This window comes from Prenolepis imparis, unplaced genomic scaffold (genome assembly GCF_030444845.1).
Source record: "Prenolepis imparis isolate NDT839.2.m4 unplaced genomic scaffold, iyPreImpa1.0 SCAF_4, whole genome shotgun sequence".
Lineage (NCBI taxonomy): Eukaryota > Metazoa > Arthropoda > Insecta > Hymenoptera > Formicidae > Prenolepis > Prenolepis imparis.
This window is the reverse complement of record NW_028141162.1, coordinates 1,542,535-1,564,194: the sequence shown is the minus strand read 5'-3', so window position 1 is coordinate 1,564,194 and position 21,660 is coordinate 1,542,535. Positions and strand designations below refer to the sequence as shown.

The 21,660-nt window shown below is 36.5% G+C and overlaps 3 protein-coding genes across 3 annotated transcripts in view; 1 reads left to right on the top strand and 2 right to left on the bottom strand.

Moving 5' to 3' along the window:
* LOC145935664 (chymotrypsin-1-like) overlaps positions 1 to 21,660 on the top strand; it is a 53,271-nt gene that overhangs the window by 5,646 nt on the left and 25,965 nt on the right. The gene's annotated exons all lie outside the window — the stretch shown is intronic.
* On the bottom strand, positions 236 to 5,336 carry LOC145935660 (pancreatic lipase-related protein 2). Its single transcript, XM_083037169.1, has 7 exons — positions 5,044 to 5,336; positions 3,142 to 3,259; positions 2,561 to 2,709; positions 1,639 to 1,893; positions 1,130 to 1,321; positions 789 to 957; positions 236 to 605 (listed from the first exon to the last, which is right to left on the bottom strand). The coding sequence occupies exons 1-7, from the start codon at positions 5,105 to 5,107 to the stop codon at positions 491 to 493; spliced, it is 1,062 nt and encodes a 353-aa protein (XP_082893295.1). The 5' UTR covers positions 5,108 to 5,336; the 3' UTR covers positions 236 to 490.
* On the bottom strand, positions 7,339 to 21,496 carry Vglut (Vesicular glutamate transporter). Its single transcript, XM_083037165.1, has 9 exons — positions 21,359 to 21,496; positions 18,924 to 19,056; positions 18,435 to 18,658; positions 17,839 to 18,155; positions 17,312 to 17,486; positions 16,904 to 17,196; positions 16,397 to 16,777; positions 16,039 to 16,248; positions 7,339 to 15,580 (listed from the first exon to the last, which is right to left on the bottom strand). Exons 2-9 carry the CDS (start codon positions 18,995 to 18,997, stop codon positions 15,335 to 15,337), a joined length of 1,920 nt encoding a protein of 639 aa, XP_082893291.1. The 5' UTR covers positions 18,998 to 19,056; positions 21,359 to 21,496; the 3' UTR covers positions 7,339 to 15,334.

Genomic DNA, 21,660 nt, shown 5'->3' with positions numbered 1-21,660 from the left:
GGATATTAATCAAGCGACAAATCGATTCGCCTATTGAATACATTCGTCATTAAAAAAAAAAAAAAAAAAAAACATACGCCACTGAGTAAATATAATGCGTACGAAGAGTGCAACGCAAGTAAGAGAAGAGCGCGAAACTGAACGGTGAAAGTGTTACGTGTCGACCACATGTGCGAGACACGTCAATTACACCGGTCGACCAGCCGTTAATGAAATTTCTTGCTTTCGCGCGATATACACGCGAAACATCTTTTATTAAAAAAGAACCGGGGAGAGAGAAAATTCCTCCGAACGATTAATTAAATGTACAAGAATAGTCGTGTGCGCGCGACGGTGTATAGAGCTAAAAAACTTATATATCGAGATAACGTATCTACACAAATATTTATATATAATATATAACTTAACTTTTTTTTTCTCTTGACTGATTCACGTACAACACGTACTATACGCTACTCTATAATTATGTTGATTAGCTGCTTCAGCAGGCTCAGGACTGGCGGGAGGACGATTGCTTCCGACTTGTCCGTCGCTGGTTTTTTTCGGGCAGTCCTCGGGCGTACGGTTTGCGTGCGTTTGTTGACAGATAGAAGATGCCGCGTGCGCTGTCAAAATTTTTTTTTTTTTTGACGACGTATATTTTCTATTTACTTTTCTCGAATATTTTCTTTTTCTTTTTTTTGACATGCGTATATTTTCAGGAATATCGAAATTTATCGATCTGTCGCAGCAACAGCATGCAGTCTCATGGAAATACGGATCTACTACTGATATACTGCTATACTTACGTAAGAGGGGTATCCTCCCCCATCAGGATGTGGTCCTCTCTCTTGGGATTGCACCACCCGATCAGGTAAGAGAACAGATTCGCGCACGGCGCCGCCCAGAATCCCTTTTTCGTCGTGATCGACTCTATGTAATACGGCGTCACCTTCGTGTGGTCGCACGAGAGCGTTTCTGCGAGAATGAAGAAGGGTCCATTCATATTATCGACATTTTCATGCGTGCGCGCGCGAGAAGAGAATCGCATTCTTTCTCGATTTTATATTATTGTCTCATTAAAAAAAAAATAAAGAAAAAAAATCTCACTCCTTTTGCGGCGATCGATTTTTTTTCGCTCGTTACTTACGGAGTATAGAAGAAGTGGCGCATCCGGGCTGACTCGAGCCACCGTTTACGTAAAAGTCCGCGTGGCCGGTGGGGCCCCATTGGCCCAGGATGCCCGCGGCTGTATGGATCACGTCCACAAAATGGGCATCCGTCTCGTCTAAATCCATCGAGCGGTTGCCGTTCATGTAGAAAAATATCGTCGGATCGAGGCCTGAACAGAAGGCAATCGTGAATTAACGTCGACGCTATATGATGACGAATTATAAACACTCTCTCCAGACATAATATCGGTAGATAAATGGAGTCAAACCGATAAAAATATCCTTACTATATTTACATTCCGTTCGTTACATCATTCTTCAGAATTCGGAAGTAAAATCGAAATTTTTGGCTTTGAAATAATTGGAAGAAAAATAATTAATTGGAAGAAATTCTCTCATGTTAGGGTGACAAGGAGAAAATCGCGTACTACGTCTAGAGGATTTAGATTTATTGCGGAACAGCGATCGGCTGCATACGAGCAATTACCCGTAATTCTCCCGAGCTTGTCATTGGGCAAGTAATTTGCGATGAGTCCAGCGATATGCGCGCCCACGCTGTATCCGAGCACGTGTACGTTCTCCGCCTTGGTGCCTCGCGGATGATCCCTCAGGTACTTGACCAGATGCGCGATGCACTTGGAGCAGAAATCCGGGCCCCATGAGATCTGCGAGAGACAGGGCTCGCGTACCAACGAACCGTAATCCACGATTATAATATTGTAATCGCCTCGCGTGAAATACGCTGAAATCGAATCGTGGGTGGTATTTTTGGCTATTATACTTTGATTGAACTTTGATTTTATATTCTCCATTGCGCTTCTTCATAGGTTTTTTTTTCTAATTCTATATGTTTACACTGAGAGAATTTTCTCTTAGAATTTACCCTGAAAATCATGGTAATCGTGGAGACAATATGGTATGGAAAGAATTTTATGAGAATTTCTCTGATTAATATCGATCACTAAACTGCATAGTAAAATTAATCAAACATATTTTATATTTTACTGTAATATTATTATTTTTATTGTGATAAATATTAATCAGAGATTCTCATAAAATTCTTTCCATACCATATTGTCCCACGATTACCATGATTTTCAGGGTAAATTCTAAGAGAAAATTCTCTCTGTGTATAAATATAAGCGATATCGTGTTATCATCGATATTGGTAGATTTATTTTATATACTTTTTTCACGGTAAATTTTATGTACGAAAATAGAATTGAGATTTTTCAATTTTAATTATGTTTTTGAAAATATTCTTTTAAATGCCTGATGCATTTTTAATAGTGTACTATTTAAATATATTTCACATAAAAATTTCTTTTTAAATTATAAATAACATTCTTTTGCAAAAACTTGAGGATGGTCTAAAATTTTAAAAATTTAGGGGAAATGGCTAATCTTACCATCTCGTAAATCTGTGCTGGGCGCTAAATTTCGTCCACCGCCGAAGCCGTGAATAATGATCTTCGTCGGATTCTTCTTCTCGAATTTGGAATTCCGAAGAGAATTAAAATCTCGAACGTCTAATAACAGCGGATTTTGTTGCGTTTCCCTAAAAATTGCACATGAGGTACGTATATATGTTTACGTACTTGATATGAATGCAACATTTCGCAGTTGCAATTTACATCCGCTACGTAAATATAGACATGATAGTGAGAGCATTGGACGATACTATAGATGCCGGAGAAAGGTATACGAGTCTGGAAAGGAGGTTACTTTCAGTATAGAGTATGAAATGCTCGTGATCTTGAAACTGAGAGTAAACGTTTCCTCGTGCGTTTGGTTTGCGAAACTTGGGAATGAAACCGAAAGTAAATTAAATATCTCTTTAACGCTATAAAATCGAAACGAGAGTCGATCAATCATCAAGTTTACTGGAGCATAAAATATAAATTCATTTTAAGGTTTAGAATAGATTTGCATTTAAATCTACATTTTCATTACATGAAGATTTACGGAAAGATACCTGGTTGAAAGGTACCTGGTATACAAGTAGAACTCTATCTGCGGATGCGGACAGGTGTAAGGTGGCTTTGCACAGGACGTGCTGTTGAAGAGATCTTGAAGGGTCTTTTGGGTGTTTTGAGCCATCGCATTGTCTGAAAAAGTAATTGGACATTGATCGATTTAATCTTCTTTCTCCTTTTTTTTCAATAATCGAGTGACGCTTACGTTCGATTAATCGTCGGCTAGTCAATCAATCGTATAATCTGGATATCGCGCACTAAAAATTATCGGACCGTTATACGAAACTAGGTGAAGGTCGGCGATCTTGTTAGTTTATACGCCGATGCTATAAATAAATTTTAATGGAAAACGGAAGGTGCTGCACACTTGCTCTTTTTTTCATCTTTTCGCTAATTTTTAATCGAGTCGTTTCTTTTACGAGATAATTAATTGTGAGTCAGATTCGTGTTGAATATTTTTTTCGATCGATACACGTGATAGCACTTTATGATAGAATAATTCAACAAGAAAAATACAATTTGTTTTATCCGCATTATTCAGTAAAGTACAATTTATCTTACTTGGAGTAAAAGTCAAACTCATTGAAAGTAAAAGTTGTCGCGAATGCTACAGTTTCGGTCTCGAAGAAAGTTATATTACAAAAGCGGAATTCCTTTACATGTTAATTTTGATTTTTAAAGACGCTGTTGTGTAAGACGTATTTTCTAATGTAAAGTATGTATATACAAAATCTCTAACTATATATATTACGGTTCGGTTTCGGTTACGGTTTAATAAAATATTTAATAACTGTTCCGGTTCCGGTTTTTAAAATTTTTACTTTTCGTTTTTCTAATTAAATTAATTTCTAAATTATATTACTTTAAAAAATTATTATTAATCTTTATGACATATAAATAAACAAAACTTCATATTATACATGAAAATATATTTATATAGGCTACATTATATTGTATATATATATATAACGGAAAATATATCTATCCTCACAGCTATCGTTATTGCGATAATACATGTATTTCAAAACATTTTAAAAATAATTTGTTTTTAATTGTATTGCACTTCAAGGAGGCGGTTATCATGACATTTCCGTCATTTGCGCAAAAATAGAAAAAAATATCGAAAAGAACCGTAAACTGAAAATAATTTAACGGTCCGGTTATGGGGTTTCGATGTTATAAATTTAATAGAATTTCAATACGGTTTGCGGTTTCGGTTCTACTAAAAAAATGATTATGGAACAGTTATCGGTTTTGGTTCCGGTTCGGTCCGGTATATATTTAGAGATTTATTATTCACATGTATAAAATACATATTGAGAAGCTAATAAATAATCAATAAGACTTAATAACAAATGGAAGAGAATTAAAATTAAGAGGTATAATGAAAAAGAGCAAGAAATACCAGAAATAAAATGTCAAAAGCACTTGAAGTTCGAATAAATAATTAAGACTCAGCACACATTGAACCGAAACTGTTTGACAGTATTCTTGTTTGAAGACAGTGTTTTTTGACAGTAAGGACAGTCTTTCATCTTTCATCTTTCATCTTTAACTCAAAGTGACAGACAGGATGCCTTATTATATTTTTAAAAAGTGCCAGACTGGGGATGTCTCATTATATTTTTAAAAAAGCACTTTTGTTTTGACTTACCACGTGCGTCTCGGCTTTGTAGAAATATATAGGCAAAAGCAGACTCTTATCTTAAGATATTTTAAATTATAAAAGATTATAAATTTTAAAAGAGAGAGATTTTAAATCACTCACGTGCTCTTCGACAGAGATCGCACCCTCAAACTCGATAGCGCGCACCCACGAAATCGAGATTCGAGAAATCGAATCGCACTCTACGATGAAGATGGATGAATCGCGGCAAAAAAAAAAAGTACGAGAGTACTATTAATTATTTACTTACGGTACCGTAGCAGGACGCCGTAAAGCACGAGGAGAGCGTGGTATCTCACGACACTGACCGCCATCTCCCGCGGTGATCCTGCGATTTGTGATATAACATTCAGGCACGAAAATTCACCGTACGCGGACGCGAATCCCGCCGCCGCGTCGTGCGTGTACGATTGCAAAATGCAAAGTCACCGGGGGGATATATATCGCGTTGTGCGCGCGGGGGGAATTTAGAAAGTAACGAGGAATACAACTTGCGCGCGGCGCGACGCTTTTACGGCTATTTCTTACAGCCGCGCGCTTCTCCTCTTGTCGTTCCTCGCGTCCCGCGCGCGATGCGCAAATGCACGCATGCACGCCCGACATATATGCGCGCACGCACGAGCTGCGCCGATTAAGTGCGCACGCGAGCGATCACGTGCGTATACACGCTTTTTGTCGCGTAAGATATAGACCGATCTCATCTTCTTGCAGTCAAGATGCGATAAAACGATTTGCCATATTGTGTTGTTTACGCATGTGTGTCCGGGTTCTCTCCTAAATCGAATAAAATTTAATTTTGAATTTTGAATTTGATAAAGAATTAAATATATTTAACTGACAGGCTATTAAATAAAGATTAAAAATAAATTAAAATTGGTTAGGTAAATTACCTAAAATTTTTAAAATTTAATTAATTAAATAATTTAAAAAATTTTTTAAATTGTGCTTTAATTTTTAGTTTTCAATTCTATGTAATTAATCTTTATAAAATCCCTTGATTATACACAATTATTCTTTATAATTAAAAAGATAAAATTATCTCTTAATTTTACTTATTGTTAGATAATTGAGAAATAACAATGTATGGTTGTTTTATTCATATTTATGAGGACAAATTACAATGTCACTTGTCATTCCTTTTGTTGTTTCGAATTTGTTTTAGGCTTTATTTTTCTTCGAAAGAATGTTGGAGTAGAAAAGCACTATTAAAAAAAAATATTGATAATTTTAAGGAAATTTTTAAGGAAAATTTTGTGTATTTCGCATCGCATTTTCATGAAAGTAAACGTATTGTCGGATATGTGACTTACTACATGATCCTCGATGTTTCAACAAATAATTACGGACATATTAGGAAATCACTTTTCCGCGTGCGTAATAGATTAATTTCACGGGATATTATTAGAGAGTTAATTCTCACGTATAACCTCGCGGAAATGCTTTCTGCATAACTACCAGATGGTACGTTACCGTAAACAAAGCATTATGCAACGACTAGAAATGAATCCGAAGCGTCTATTTAACGATTGTCGCACACAAATTGCTGTTCTGTTTATGGGGAAATTGAGAGAGATCTCTCGCAAGTATATATATTATCTCTTTCAACTACTCGCGAACTATTTGACCACTTTCGTCCTCGTACATCGCGATGTATATATATATATGTATATATATATATATATATATATATATATGTATATATATATATATGTGTATATATATATATATATATATAATTATTTTGGGCTAAATACATACGGAAACAGAAGAAGAGAAGGAAATATCGCGATTGTATGCGCGTTTAGTTCGTTAAATAAATGTTACGATGACGAGATATGCACGCATATAGAGATGCATGCAGAGATATATACTACATGCACATACATATATCTATGTGTAAATATGATCTTCTCGCAACAAAGTTGAGAGAAGGTAATAACAACAAATGCGAACGAGGGCATATGTCATGTTTTTAATAGCCAACCGCTTCGAGGCTAAGCGAGGATCGATAGTAATCAATGGGATTTGTCTATGATAAGAATGTCATTCTTTTTTATCCAACGTCCTCATTCTACATTTTTTTTTTACGCAAACAATTTGTAGGTCGATCGATTTCTGATCGGTAATCGGAATCGACGCGATGTGCAAAACAGGTCGAGGATCTCTCGCAATAAAAAATCTTTGCATTTGATTAGCTTTCGTAATTAATTAACGCGCGCCTTCCTCGCTCCAAAGATCCAGGTGGAAGTTCGAGTTTTGAAAAGATTGGCTTACGATTTATTGTCTCAATTTATTTTTACCGCCAGAATCGTGCCTCTCGTTTTAATTACATGATACACTGAAAATTACAGTATTACATACATATTTTACATAATAATTAGCGTTGAATAATAATCAGTAACAAACCAGATTTTGCACCGGCGTATGATAACAATAATCTCTAATAATGCGGACTATACAGTACAGTAATAGAGCGAGTCCTGCTAATACAAACGATCAAAATAGATATATATATATATATATATTTTTTTTTTCGTCGCGTCTCTCGCTTCGGAAGATTATTAGAAAACATCTCCGGAATATATAATTCTATTCTTTCGTTAAAGAGGCGAGACATTATTAATAACAATAGACAAAGTGGAGTTGCATAAACGACTGACGGATATATGTATATATATATATCCGTCGACGATTAGAACCGACTTCGTTCACTCGTGAATTTACAATGAGGAGGGAAAAAAATAAAAAGTGCGCAGATCTGGTACAGCTTTTGTCTCTCTTTCTCTAAACATCCAAATTTAAGATTCGCACCATTTCCATAAATCTTGCTTATTAAAATCGAATCGCGATTCGATCGAGTTCCCCATCGCTTCTTCATCTAGAAAAGAAATTTCTTCTTCTTCTTCTTCTAGATTTCTTATTTCTTCTAGATGAAGAAGCGATGGGGAAGGTATCATCTGAGAATCTCGATTAAATCTCGGTTAATTTATCAAACAACGCTTATGGAAATCGCGCCGGAAAATTCTGAATACACAAAGATCGCGAATCAGGATCGTGCGAGGGCTATATTTACGCTGAATTCGCGTTTGCTCCAGCGTAGGAAGAGCAGATTCTTTTGATTCACGCACAATTTCCTAATCATATCGATAAATCTTAAATATATATATATATACGTAGCTAACATCGTATTATTGTCCACAAAACTTCAACGCGCGGTATTTCTCAGCCAGCGAGATATATACCGAAAGAAAACAATACAACAATCAATATACAACACAGGTAGGGTACAGCCTCTTTTCGCGAGAATTAAACACCTCGTGAAAATGAAAGAAGCTTATAAAGTGATTAAAAATTGTGCAATTATATATAAAAGGCAACTTACACAAAGCAATTATTCATATATATATATATAACGCAATCTCTTTCGGATTAATTGTACTATCGCGCAATCGCATATTTTTTTAACACAGAGTTATTTCTCGAACAAATATTTCGCGTGACGCAAAACAGTCTTCTCGAATCCTCGCTCGGAGAATGAGAATATTGAGAATATATCTACGAGAGTTTCCCACAAACGGAAATGGTAACAATGAGAAAGTTTACTAATCTACACTTGATTCATAATATCAAGCCATCAAAAGCTTAGTATGTAACACTTATTGATTAATACTTTCTATATTCTCGGCGTGAAATTCTCGTTTTGTCTCAAAATATCGGACAAACAATATCTTACGAGGAATAAGAGAAAATATTTACCTTAAATTTCTTAACAAAACATTAATAAATATATAAATAAAGCTAATGTAAAAATTTGACTAACTATATGTTTTAATTATATATTTTCAAAAAAGTAATGTATCACATCATCTCATGGCTATGAATGAATTTTGCGAGAATTTCGCGTCGTTTTTACAATTTAATATAATATATATATCTCTCTGAAACTTTCTTTGTCTATTTATTGTACTTACAACATATTACTTTCATTCTTTCACGAACTTTCATCGTTATTGTCGATACAGTAATTGATACACTTTTGTAAACACGTTCAATCGAGAAATACGTAAATTAGTATTACTTTAATTTAATTTAATTACATGTCGCGCCGAGGATGTACAAATACGCGACAAACGCCGGGTATATATGTATGTATACAGCATTGTAAGTATTGCGTAAGGTATATACATACACGTATATAGGAGTATATTGTGTGTGTATATATATATATGTATATAGAAATATGTAAGTGTTGTATAGAGATGTGGTTCCATATCGTAAACTCTGTCGAATGCTTGTGCCCCTCTCCAGAATTATAAGTATAATGTATCCTCCCCTCTCGCTGAAAGAGTCACGAGAAGCTACGCGTTCTAAGTTAATTCAATAATGAAAATTACGTAAAATTCGTAAATTACAATCGCTCGTTTCAAAGCTGCGAAATGGTAAAATATTGCGTATATAGGTTTTTATTTTTATTTTTTTTACGCGAAAAAATATTTAAAAATCGCACAGGACTCTTTAGAGTGCGAAAAGCTTATTAATTCCGACATTATTCTCACCATTCTGAATCGGAGAAAGATATGATATCAAATTTACGATATATTTTTATATCTTCGCGATTCACGAATCACGCATCGTCTTGCTCTGTCCCACGAATGTGTATTTTTGTATTGTCAAAAGGATAAATATATGATCCTTGTGTGTATATATATGATACGAGATTAATTCCTCGTCTTGTTCTCTCCCTTGTTTGTCACTTTCGTGGTACACATAAAAAATCTGATGCGAGCTCTTTACAAAAATATAATATGGGGAAACAGGCGGAAAAATGTAAATACAATCTCGAATACTTTCGTTATACTTTCATCATATCTTTCGTATATTCTCTCGCGAATTTTTATCTTTCATGCACGAAGGAAAATAAAGGGACATTCTCTTCAATTGAGTTTTTTCTTACTCTCTGCCTCTCTCGCGCTATTGAAACTCGCAAAAAGCAAATACGAATCTGTAATCTCGGTTATAATATATAGTATATATATATATATATATATATATATATATATATATATATAATATGTGTGTATATATAATATATATGTATAAAGCTAAAATCTTTCATAAAGCGATACAGGGTATGCCGAAGAAATAAAGCTTCGCTAATCCATCTAACGTAAGCAACAATTTTTCGTAATACACGTTATCGATAATGAGGAATTTTTTTTTAATACATAAATGATGATTTGCATCTACTACTGACATCGGCACATACCCCCTCCCCCTCCCCGTTTTTCATTTATTGTCGTAAATTATTACTGGAGCTATACGTATATATGTAAATATTATTATCGGTATTATTGTTCGAACAGCATTAGAACTTATATCCTAGATTTCTCGTAATACAATTATTACGCTTTATATTTTATATAGATAATATCTCGAGTCCCAGAAAACAACTCTTTTTCTGGTTTCGCCGAATGAAGTCGTGAATAACATTAGGCCAGTCACTACTTCGATATACATATAATGATGAAATATATCTATATATAGAGATCCTTAACGTAACGCGTTATCTGTCTTATAAGGACGAGTCACGATTAGAGCAGAAATATCGAATTAAAAAAATACGAAAACCGACACTTAAAAAAATAAATATAATATTAGAAAAAAAATTAATAAAATTTTTTATATTTTATGTCTTTTGTATTCCCCCTTATATCTTTATTTTTATATTCCATTACGATCTCCTTTGTAAGATTATAATAATCGTTTTTCGCGCACATCTGGTCATTTGCCGAGGGAAAGCGGTGTCTCGCTTTTTTTTCTCTTTTTTTTAATTTTGTCCTCAAGCAGGTTGTCATTGTTTGATGTTTCAGATCCGCTCTTTTTCCCAGCCTGACAACGAATCGTTTCTCCCTGGCGTAATAGTGACGCAGATGGTACACAACGCCTAGATGACAGTTATCACGGGTCTATCATTAATTTCAAGTGTGTCGCAAGTGTGTTTCCGACTTTCTATCATCCCGCGGACCCCTTTTTAAAACGTGTCGCTCACTGAGTCGATGCACTGGGCGAAAAAAAATGCGCGTTGTGTCATGCATTTTTCGTGTCGTCATTAATGCGAGCCCGTTCTAATCGTGACCCGTCATTATATATCCGTCCCGCATTGTCATCGATGTCACGAAGTGAGATTATTACCGTTGCGTGTGTGCGGGGGTGTTTGGTAATTCGCGACGAATATGTTCTTCCTTTTTTTTTTGTCGAAAGGCCGTTCTTTAAACAGCTTCCCTTTCTGACCGAGACTTCCGAGTTAAATTAAGATATTGCTTTTTCTAAACCAGATACTAAATTGACTCTGATAATTTTCAGAGTTTTGATTAACTGAAAGAGTACGTTTAAGTCATCGAACGATTAAAATAATTTTTACCTTTCTCCTGACATATAATGTATTATAACAAAGCAAATTTATTTGTGTTAATATCTTTAATTTTAAAAATTTCGGAACTTATTTTTTATTAATGATTTATATGATTTTTTAAATTGTTATTTATATAAATTATTTTTTATTTATACAAATGTTTTTTTGCTTGAAAATTTTAAAAAGCTTGCCGTAAATTAAATAACTCGAAAAATAACTCATCAAAATTTCTCTTTTCTTTCGTCTATCTGAGAAATTATTAACAGTTCAATATTTATTTTAATTTTCATTTCTCTTATGATTATATTACAGCAAAGTAAATTAATTTTTATTAATATATTATTATAATAAATTTATATTCATTAATATATTAATAGGATTAATCCGTTTACTGATTGTAAGCGTGCGAATTCCTATAAACACCCCAATTCGCAACTATCAACGTAATGAAGTCACGTGTGATTAAACAAATAATTAAACTTTAAATCTGGTGCTCTGTTGTAACATGTGCATCAGGCTTTAGTTTAAGTATTATTGTCGTATAGTAAAGCGCCCGATAATCAATACTTCGAAGCGCGTCTTTATGCCCTAATGTTGCGTAATGTAGTAAATTGTAATTCTTTCTCATTCTTAAATATATCAATCATCCACGCACATTGCTGTCATTAATGTATGCAATATACATTTATGACATATGATTTATATATCTCTCTCTATATATATAAATCAGTATATATAATTACATTTATATTAACGTACAACATAATAACGTATAATATATAACGCGCACGACATATCTATGTATAATCTTATTTGCCGACGAGAAAACGCGAGATAATACTTGCCGATACCATAAGTGTCGACACATATCGTATCGGTATGTATTTTTAAAAAGGTATAAATCTCGCGTAAATTGACTAATTTTGTGGATCCTCCTTGGAAGGAAAAAACGGAAAATCTAGGCTACTCAATTCGTAGGCTCACATACATATACACACGCGCACGTGGCGTCCAACATACTTGTACTACAATGTCCTTACTTATTAACGTAAACGCACATCAGATTAGATTCAGCACTAGGCGATCGAATCGGTTAATTGCGCCTTTGTTCAATTTTCGTTATCTATAAAAATTATTTCTATGTTAGGTTCATTTGCAACAATTGGAGAGATGTAAGATACGCTTTTCTAGAAGAGTGTTGTTCAATAGCAGATGTGTAAATGTTCCTGCTGGAGAACTGAAATAATGTTTCCCCTACAAATTTTCACGATTAAAAATATATAAAAATTTAATGTCCTTTTTAATGCTAATTTTTATGCTAATTATCCGAGTCAAGTTTATGTGCGAAAGCAAAGTTCGTCTAAAATTAATTGACAATAAGGCTTCATCATTCGTGATACTTAAGGGTCTTTTCTCTCTTATCCGATCACAATACAAGGGATTTATTTCTCCATCTTCCGTTCATATACTTTTGTCGAAAAAAAAAAAAAAGAAATAATTTTAGTTTTCTAAAAAGAGGCCATTATTGTCGCGTGCGTCAAATATTGAATATTCTGCGTCTCAAAAAAATGGAACAGTCGAAATTAGCCGTTTCGAGAGACCTAATTTTTTTACCACCATTCACTCGGCGAGATGCGCCGTATGCTTTTCATTCTGCTTCCTTGTACGCGTCCCGTTTTTAATCTTTGATCACGCATATGCGTGATCGAAGAACATATACATATATATATATATATATATATATATATATATATATATATATATTTATATATATTTATATAGAATGAAGGATGTATATATGTGTGTATGTGTGTGTATGTATGCGTGTGTTGTATGTGTATGTATAATATACGAAATACATCTAGACAATGTTTATAATATATATACTGCTTCTTTTTTTGTTCTAAATATCTTGATCTTATTTTGATCTTTGTATATTTCACTTTCATCGATTTATCTACTTAATAGCTTATCGGTACTTTCTTATGATACTTTCATTTCGTTATCACTTTCTTACGAATACTTTCGATACATTTCAAGTTATAGGTTGCTATGTTTTCAGAGATATTGTCTCGGATATTGAGAAAAAACTCGCGCCAGATAATAATCAATTTTAGAATCCGATTTGCGTATAATTGTCGCGAACTCAATCAATTTACGTTCGTTCCGATCTCTACTATATCTTTCGCACTTTGCTTCTGGCGAATATTAATGAAAAATTAATAGTTCCACTTTCCCCTTTGCGGTTTTTCGATGCTTCTTTTCCCCATCAACTTCGCACACGCAATATCCATACAACATAAATATCACGCGTGAATATTTATAGATAATTTTTGAATAATTAAATTTCTCACGATATCCAGATCTCTGAATCTTTAGTAAGGTTACAATTAATTGTTGTCTCATAAACATTTTTTAATTTTATGTCATATGTCAACATATATGTTCGAGAGTTAAGGAGTATCCGAAAAATTGGATACTGCAACTCTCTCGAATATGCAAAATGAATATATTCAAAGATAATTTCTCCGAATATCTATGCTGTACGGATAAAATTCCATTGTTATTTCCAAATTTAATTGTATTACATCCAAGTGTGCGTAAAGATGTCGCGTGTCTTTGCGTATAATTTTATAATTTCGACAAACGATTTATGCCATTTAGTATATTGATTTATTATCTCGAGTTGCAAACTTTCTCCCTTCTTTATTGCTATGTTTCTTCGCGTAAGTAACTTAATAATTGTATAAGTCACAAGAAAAATTCGGAGGGAGAGGGGAAGAAATATCTAAAAGTTTCAGCGATTGAGCCATGTTTGTGCTCACCGAGATCTCTCGCGATTGCTATATATTTTTTTTTCTTTCTTCAAACCATTGCCGTTAATTATTATCCACGGAGAAAATTATTGTCTGCGGTGGTTTGAATTATTGTCAGTTCGGGACGATATCTCGATCTCGTCGCTAATATATTGTATAAGCAGCATCTTCATTATTAATACTTTTTTTTTTTTTTATAAAAAAGACATTCGCAAATATTTCGCGGATATCGTGTATCTTTAAAACACACTCTGGAATTTTTTTATGAGTTAAAGAATCTTCTTTAGGCTGTCCTATAAATTCCTATAAATTAGGACAACGTTCTCTTTCACCTAATATATCTCATGAAAGAATTAACATATTCACCGCATTTTATGAATCATCGCATCTCTCCCGAAAAATATTAAACACGGCTAATCATATAGGATGCATTTTCAAAATTCCTGACCGATCGGCCTCGTTTCTCCTTTACTTTGATTTAAAAAAAAAGCATGCAAAGGCCGATGAAGAAAAATTGCGAATATAAAATTCTTTCTAGCAGAAACTTGAGAGAACCATCTTTCAGATTCAGTTTTATAGGCACACTGCCTACCTCATTTATCGCAAAACGCTCTGTAAAGAATATATATATCTCCGATAAAGTTCATATAAATAATAATCGTTCGGTCATTCATCTATTGTCGATGAATCTCGTTAATTTTCAACGACATAGCCGAGATAAAATCCCTCTCCTATCATTTCTCGAGTTATTCGCGTGGCCATTCGTAGCGCCATTCTCTGCACTCTTAGATATTACGCTCAACAAAAAAAAATTCTCTTTACCGAGAATCTTCAACGTTAAACTTAAAAATGTACATTTTAACATTTAACTATCTGCACTTTATGATTCGAGTTAGAATGACCAAACCATTAAAATTTTATTTATATATTTATACGGTCCTCAGACATACTGCGAGATTCGTTAAACAATTAAATTGATATCGAACGACAGTTGTAATTAAAATTAAATTACATTTAATATACGTATAACATCTCGCACTTCCTTCAAAATATCATCAGAATTATTATGATTTAAATAAAACGAGACATTTTCCTCGTTGATGAAAATAAGACCGTTCAGACCTTTCTCTCTCAAGAGAAACAAAAGCGCGAATCTGATGATCTTAGTAGGCCGATCTAATGATAAATGGCGCGGCATGTCTGAGGAACCGGCGGATTTTGACGGCTAATGATAACAAATGACCTACAACCTCTTGGGAAAACGCAGTCTACTCTTCTCGTATCCGATCTCTCTATCCGGAGGCTGACCATTCTTAATTCCACTGCTGATTGTGCACGATGTCGTGCGCATAGTCGTCCATCGCCGGAGGCTGCACGAGTGACGCGCTGACGTCACTGGCGAACGGATTCGTCGAATGGAACGGATTGCTGTTGGTCTCCGTCGAACCGTAGTTTATCACGGGGGCTTTATTGTCCTGTTGCGCGTACAAGTGATTCTCAGGCGCCGGCTGCTCGTAAGTGTTCCAGTCGTCGGCGACTCCGTCCCGGGACGGTTGTTTCTGGAAAGACGGTTGTCGTGTGCTTTTTTTATCCCGTATTCCCGAGATAAGTAATCTCATTTTCAAAAAAAGATAAAAGATCTTAAATCTTAAAAAAAAATTAACCCTTTAATTTTCATGGCTCTTAAATAAAAATGTATCTTTTTAAAAAGTTTAAAATTTTTTTACGTTAAATTGAGGAATAATTAACTTGAGAAATCGAGAACAGAGATAGATAGCAGCATTACTGAATGCTAGGAAGCTAAAAACAAATGTCATCTGACAATAGGAATTAAAGGGCTAAAAAAATCTTTAAAATCTTAGATCGACATAGTTTACAGTTTGAAAAGCATAAAACAATTCTAAAGTTTCTTTAAAAATTATATGTCAACTCGCGCGCTGATTTTAGCAAGTGATCGAAAAGATATAGCGACACAGTGATATGAATATCCTTCGGGAATAATTGTTGACGCACTTACTATAAATTCAGATTGCATGGTTTTCGGCGGAGGTGGCACGGGCGGTTTCGTTTGTCCGAACTCGTCCATAGCGTTCCAGCTCTTCTGTTCCTCTAGAGTGGGATCGGCCCAGGGTTGCAACTCGCCGGAGCAGAAAATCGCGTAAAACGTCACTCCGAACATGTGAACGCATGCCGCAATGATGAAAACGTTTCGCCAACTGTGCGGGTCCTGCGCAGAATTTTTTTCCCCTTTATAATATTATGTATTGTATTATAGACCGATAGTTACGGTCATAAAATTTTGTATTTAAGCTACTCCTTCATTTTTTTTGACACACTGGCGAATAAATTTACGAAGATCTATTTCCTTCTCGTACCTTCTTCTCCGTGATGTTATCCACGAAGAAAGGGACCAGAAGACCAGCGATGGTGCCGATCCCGTTGGACATGCCCATCAGGATGCTGGCGTATCTGGGCGCGATGTCCAGATGATTGACGTTGAAACCGGAAATGGCGAAACCGCTGCACGCGACGCCGATCGCGAGGGCGACCGTAGCCGCGGTTCCATTCTTGGACGTCGTCGCATTTGCCACTACCAGGAAGAAGAGCGCCTCCATGCCGAAACCACCGCAATTGAAAACCTTCCTGACATTCGTTGTCGACATAATGCCGCGTTTGCGAAGATGATCCGCCAGCAAACCGCCGCAGGGTACGATCATCGTCATCAGCAGATGCGGAAGCGACCCGATGACTCCAGTCTGTCGAGCGAAGCAAATAAAAATTATAATTAAACAATTATATTACGCGCTTGAAAATTATTAAAAAATTATTATACACGTATATTTAAAATTATAATAATTATTATACATATATGTGTTATTAACCTCGACGAGCGGCATGCCGAAGGACTCGTGCATGAAGCGCGGTTGAAAGAGCACCAGCAGATAAAAGTTCCACGATCTGCAGAAATTGGCGACGATGATGGCGTACACGGGCATGGAGGTGAGAAACTTTCGCCAAGGCGTCGTCCTCAGGGTGGGCACGGGCATGTGCATTTGTCCTTGGCCGAGCGAGTCCTCGATGTAACGTAACTCGCGGGCGGAGATGCACGGGTGTTTCGCCGGCTTCTCGAACGCCAGCCACAGCCAGAAACCGTACCAAATCAGGCCGCAGATGCCTACAATTCGCGAGAAACAAAATATCTAAAATTTCGTACTTTTTATCAACGTCGAATGTCGACGAATCTCTCTACGCGATCGAGGATGAAAAGGATACAGGGAATGTTTCCTTACCGTAGAAGTAAAACGACGCCGTCCACCCGAACCAGGCACTCAGGTAGCCGGAAAGCGGCATACCTATCACCATCGCGGCGTACGATCCGCAAAACGCTAACGTGGCAAGACGCGATCTCTCCAAAGGCGGCGCCCAGTACTTCCAAATTCCGTGGCACGCCGGATACGTGACACCCTGAGTGACAACCTCTCGTTATTACTTGACTTGGACTAATTACGGTTGCGATTAAATTCGAAGATTTACAGTATATTTCGTGATCTGTTTTTATCATAATTTTATTAATTTTTTAAATTTGAGTTTTATTAATTTATTAATTTTATTAATTTTTATTAATCCTTTAGCCCTCTTTTTTATTCTAAAGAAGACAGGTATCCGATTTAATGAAGTGCAATATTATCGAATTCAATGTTATTAAGCTGAATTCAATTTCATCGATATTAGAGTTATATTTTCTTAATCATATTGTTACAGAGCATATTCTTACTCTAAATTCTTATCTTTGAGCTCAACTTTTTCAGATACTCACCTCGACCAGTCCTTTCATCACTTGCACCATCATGTCGACGATAGGGTCCACCTTCAACGCGCCAGGTACCAGCAGATTCAAGAAGGAAGATGCCGCGATGGCGGCGCCGAATATCCTGTTCGCGGGATATAACGACGCGAGGAAGCCACCGGGCACCTGCGTCACCAGGTAACCCCAGAAGAAGGACGAATCGAGGGCACTTTCCATGCCGATCGTCCAGTTGAATTTGATACTGCTGTTCTCGCCCTCCGTGGTGTTTTTCATCACCAACTTGGCCATCCCCATGTTACATCTCATGCCGAACGAAATGATGAATCCTGAAATTCGCGATCAATTAAGATAGAGCGAGATATTGGTTCGAAAATTCTCTTACAATTAGTTAGAATGTGAAACTTTAATGAGTATTACTCCCTTAATCGCGTGATAGCATATAACGAGGCTAAATGCCTTCTTCCACTTCACGCGAAAAGTCATTGCAGAAAATTCACTGTATATTTTTTTAAAATTCTTATAGTTTATCATGAAAAGAGACTGGATTTTCTAGGTGATTTAATTGACGACGAATTTATTCGTCCAATTTATTCGCCGTTTCTTACCCACGCAAGCCAGCGTCGCGATAGTGTACCTCTTGGAAAGGCACGGACACTCCGGCATGCAATATGTATCAATATGACGTAACGGTGGTCTCTCCGGTTCCGGAAGCGACTCGAACGAGGCATGCCTGCTGTACCCTCTCTCATCCTCGAATCCTCTATTGTCCTTGCTATCCTCGCGCGAGCTTTCAAACTCATCGTAACCTTGATCCTTCTTCCTTCTCAATCTATAGAGGAGAGTCGAGAGTTCTTTGAAAAGGAATTATCTCGCTGCGTTAGATTAAAAAAAATTTTTTTTAACTTTTGCTGTTTTCGAAACGATTCCTTTCTATAATTAAAGCATTCACGATGCGATATAAAAGAACACAATTGAATATAATTGAAAGAATATTATATATAAATTAAGAATTGTCTAGCGTAATTTTGTACAAGACAAAATTTTGATATATATTAAAGTTCTATAAATATAAATAGTGTGTGTATAAATATTACTGGGAAAATTTTAGCGTCGCTTTCGTCTTGATGGAGTCGAAGGCTACGAGACCCGCCGTTGCGAATCCGGACATTTTCCAATTATTGGGGTTGCTCTGGGATTTTGTAGGATCGCGATGTTAATCGGCAGCCCCTGCGGAACAATCATAAAAAAAAGTTGTCTCTATTTATTTTGTGCACAGTTTTATAAAAAATTCAATAATACGCGCTTCTAACTTTACGAACGAAACGTGTTAAATGATTCACGTGTATCGCGAAGCAAAACGTCGCACGAATTTCAAGAGAGAGATCTCTCAAAATCATATTGAGATTGAAAATTTTGCAAACATATAATTCGAGAGTGAAAGAGAGAGAGAAAAAAGTGGCGCATTTCCAATATTATCAGAAATAGCTTTCGCTTGGCTACCGTCTCGCCATCTCGGTCACCCGCAGCTCCTTTCGAAAGAAAGTCTGCTATATATCTATATATAGCATCTCTATAGAACGGCACATACAGCCAGGGGGAGACTCTCGGGTAGGACTGTTTATTTGGAGTGGCAGTCTCTCACCCCTAATCCCCGAACTCTCGAGGGAGCATCTTCGGAGGGTAGAAAACTGTGAGAAGAAACGTTTCGTCGGCCGTACACCGAGATCATATTTTTCACTTAGAGCTCGTCCCGGGTTGTATATATTTCGTCGGTTTAAATTGTAAAATCTTAATAGGATTTATCCTTAAATCAAAACGTCCTGATGAGTCTAAGCAAGGTATAATAAGCGCAAATTTTCAGCGATTTTCTCAAAATAATCTAGGATAATCTGGGATGAGACTGCGAGTGCACAACAATAAATGCTAAAAGTAATCCTCGCATATTTTTTTGGTATTTTTATACTTTCAACTTTTCGATATATATTTTTTTTCTCGCAATTTACATCCTAAAGTAGGCTTTTTTTTTTGCACACTATCATCGTTTCGCGCTTCCAGTCTACGATTGCGATAATCTCATCGTACTCGTCATCGTCGTCGTTGCCATCGTCGACGGAGCCTGCAAAAATCGTTACGAGGGTGCTGCGCCGAGATCGTAAAGAGGCGCATCGGAGGACAATGGCTCTCTGGATATTAAAACGGCACGTGACAGACAATAGGCGCAAAATGCACAGTGCGTGTTAACGAATCGGGGTGGAGAATGACGAGTATGGGACATGCTGAATCAACTTAATGGACATTGAGCGATATTCGGCAAACGACGTTCTCTCTCGCACTCCGAGTCACCGACTTTGTGTCATCTCCCGTTAAAAGTAGCAAATTTCGAAAGGAAAAATATACGAATAAAATTTCAACACAGACGTACCGTTTAAAGAAAATAGAATCGAGATGTAATTTTTTTGGTAACTGTGATATGAGAGAGAGAAAGAGAAAGCTAGAGGGTGGAATATATTACTCTCTTCCCCTTGAAATTCTCTAAAATTGTCTCTAAATATGTCTTTCTCTGAATATGAAGAAGATAATAAAACAGTCGGCATTGCGAGATAGAGATAAAGCTCATTTTCGTGAATAGATGATAAATAATGCTAATAGAAGGATCTACTGCGCGATATTCAGAGAGGATCCCAATTAAAGCGGAAACTCAATTTGCAGCTAATCGGCGGAAGAATGGTGCAAACGAGGCTGACTGAAATATCTCGCAGCCTCGGGCAACCTCCGGGTAATTCAAGTCGAAATACAGGGGATGCAGGAAACTTTAATGTACTCATTCACTCGCGCTACGATTTTGACGTATCCGAAAATTCACACTCGATCAACACTGAAAAATGTTTCGTCAGACTCTCTCGCGATTCCACGTCTCTCACATCACGAAAAGGGAACACTCTCAGATATGGATCACTCTCGAAAATTGAATACGAGCAAGATTTCTACTCTTCGCGATCTGTCGCGAGAATTTTTGAGATAAAAAGTTTTCACTTAAAATGAAGATGTTAAGAGAATTCCTTTCGATTATCCCATCAGGGAAGAGAAGGTACGAATCATGAGATAAATAATTGTATCGTCACTTCTCTCGATTCTGTTTGATTCCATTAATCACAGAATTCTTCTCGAGATTCCGGCTCAAATAAAAAATGGACGATGACTAAACATCGGAATTAAAAAAAAGTTTAAACATTTTCAGATTACTTTCAGAATTCAAATCAAAGTATCATCACTTTGCGATTGTCACTCGTCACCGAACTTCTTTCAAAATCATCTCCGAATGTCTCTCATCATCTGAGAGAGAGAATCTAAATAATCTTAACAACACTTGGGTAGGTCTTGTTTCCATCCCTCTCGAAGCCTCACGTACGTTCCCCATTTCGCTCGCTCGCGAGAATGGAATTGCCACTCGCAATTTTTTTTTAAGGATAATAATCGAGAAAGCGAGGAAAACGCGACGAGAGATTTCGGGAGAACTCGCGGCACTCACCAATAATTAAGTCCAGACGCGATTACGAGCGGATTGGGTGACAGTAGCGCGGGGTACGCGACGGAGAACGTCGTCGACGTCGCCTGACGTCGTCGTCGTCGTCGCCGCCGCCTCCGCCATCCGTCGTCGCTGTCGACGGTGGCGTCGGCGTCGGCGTCGGCGTCGCTGGCAACCAAGTTGACTTCCACATCACGGCGTCAGCGCATCCCCGCGCGAACACGCGATTGGATCGTCAGGACGCGACGCATCTATATCACTGGCCAATCGCCGGCATTTGCAACCCCCTTTGGATTGACCCCAGG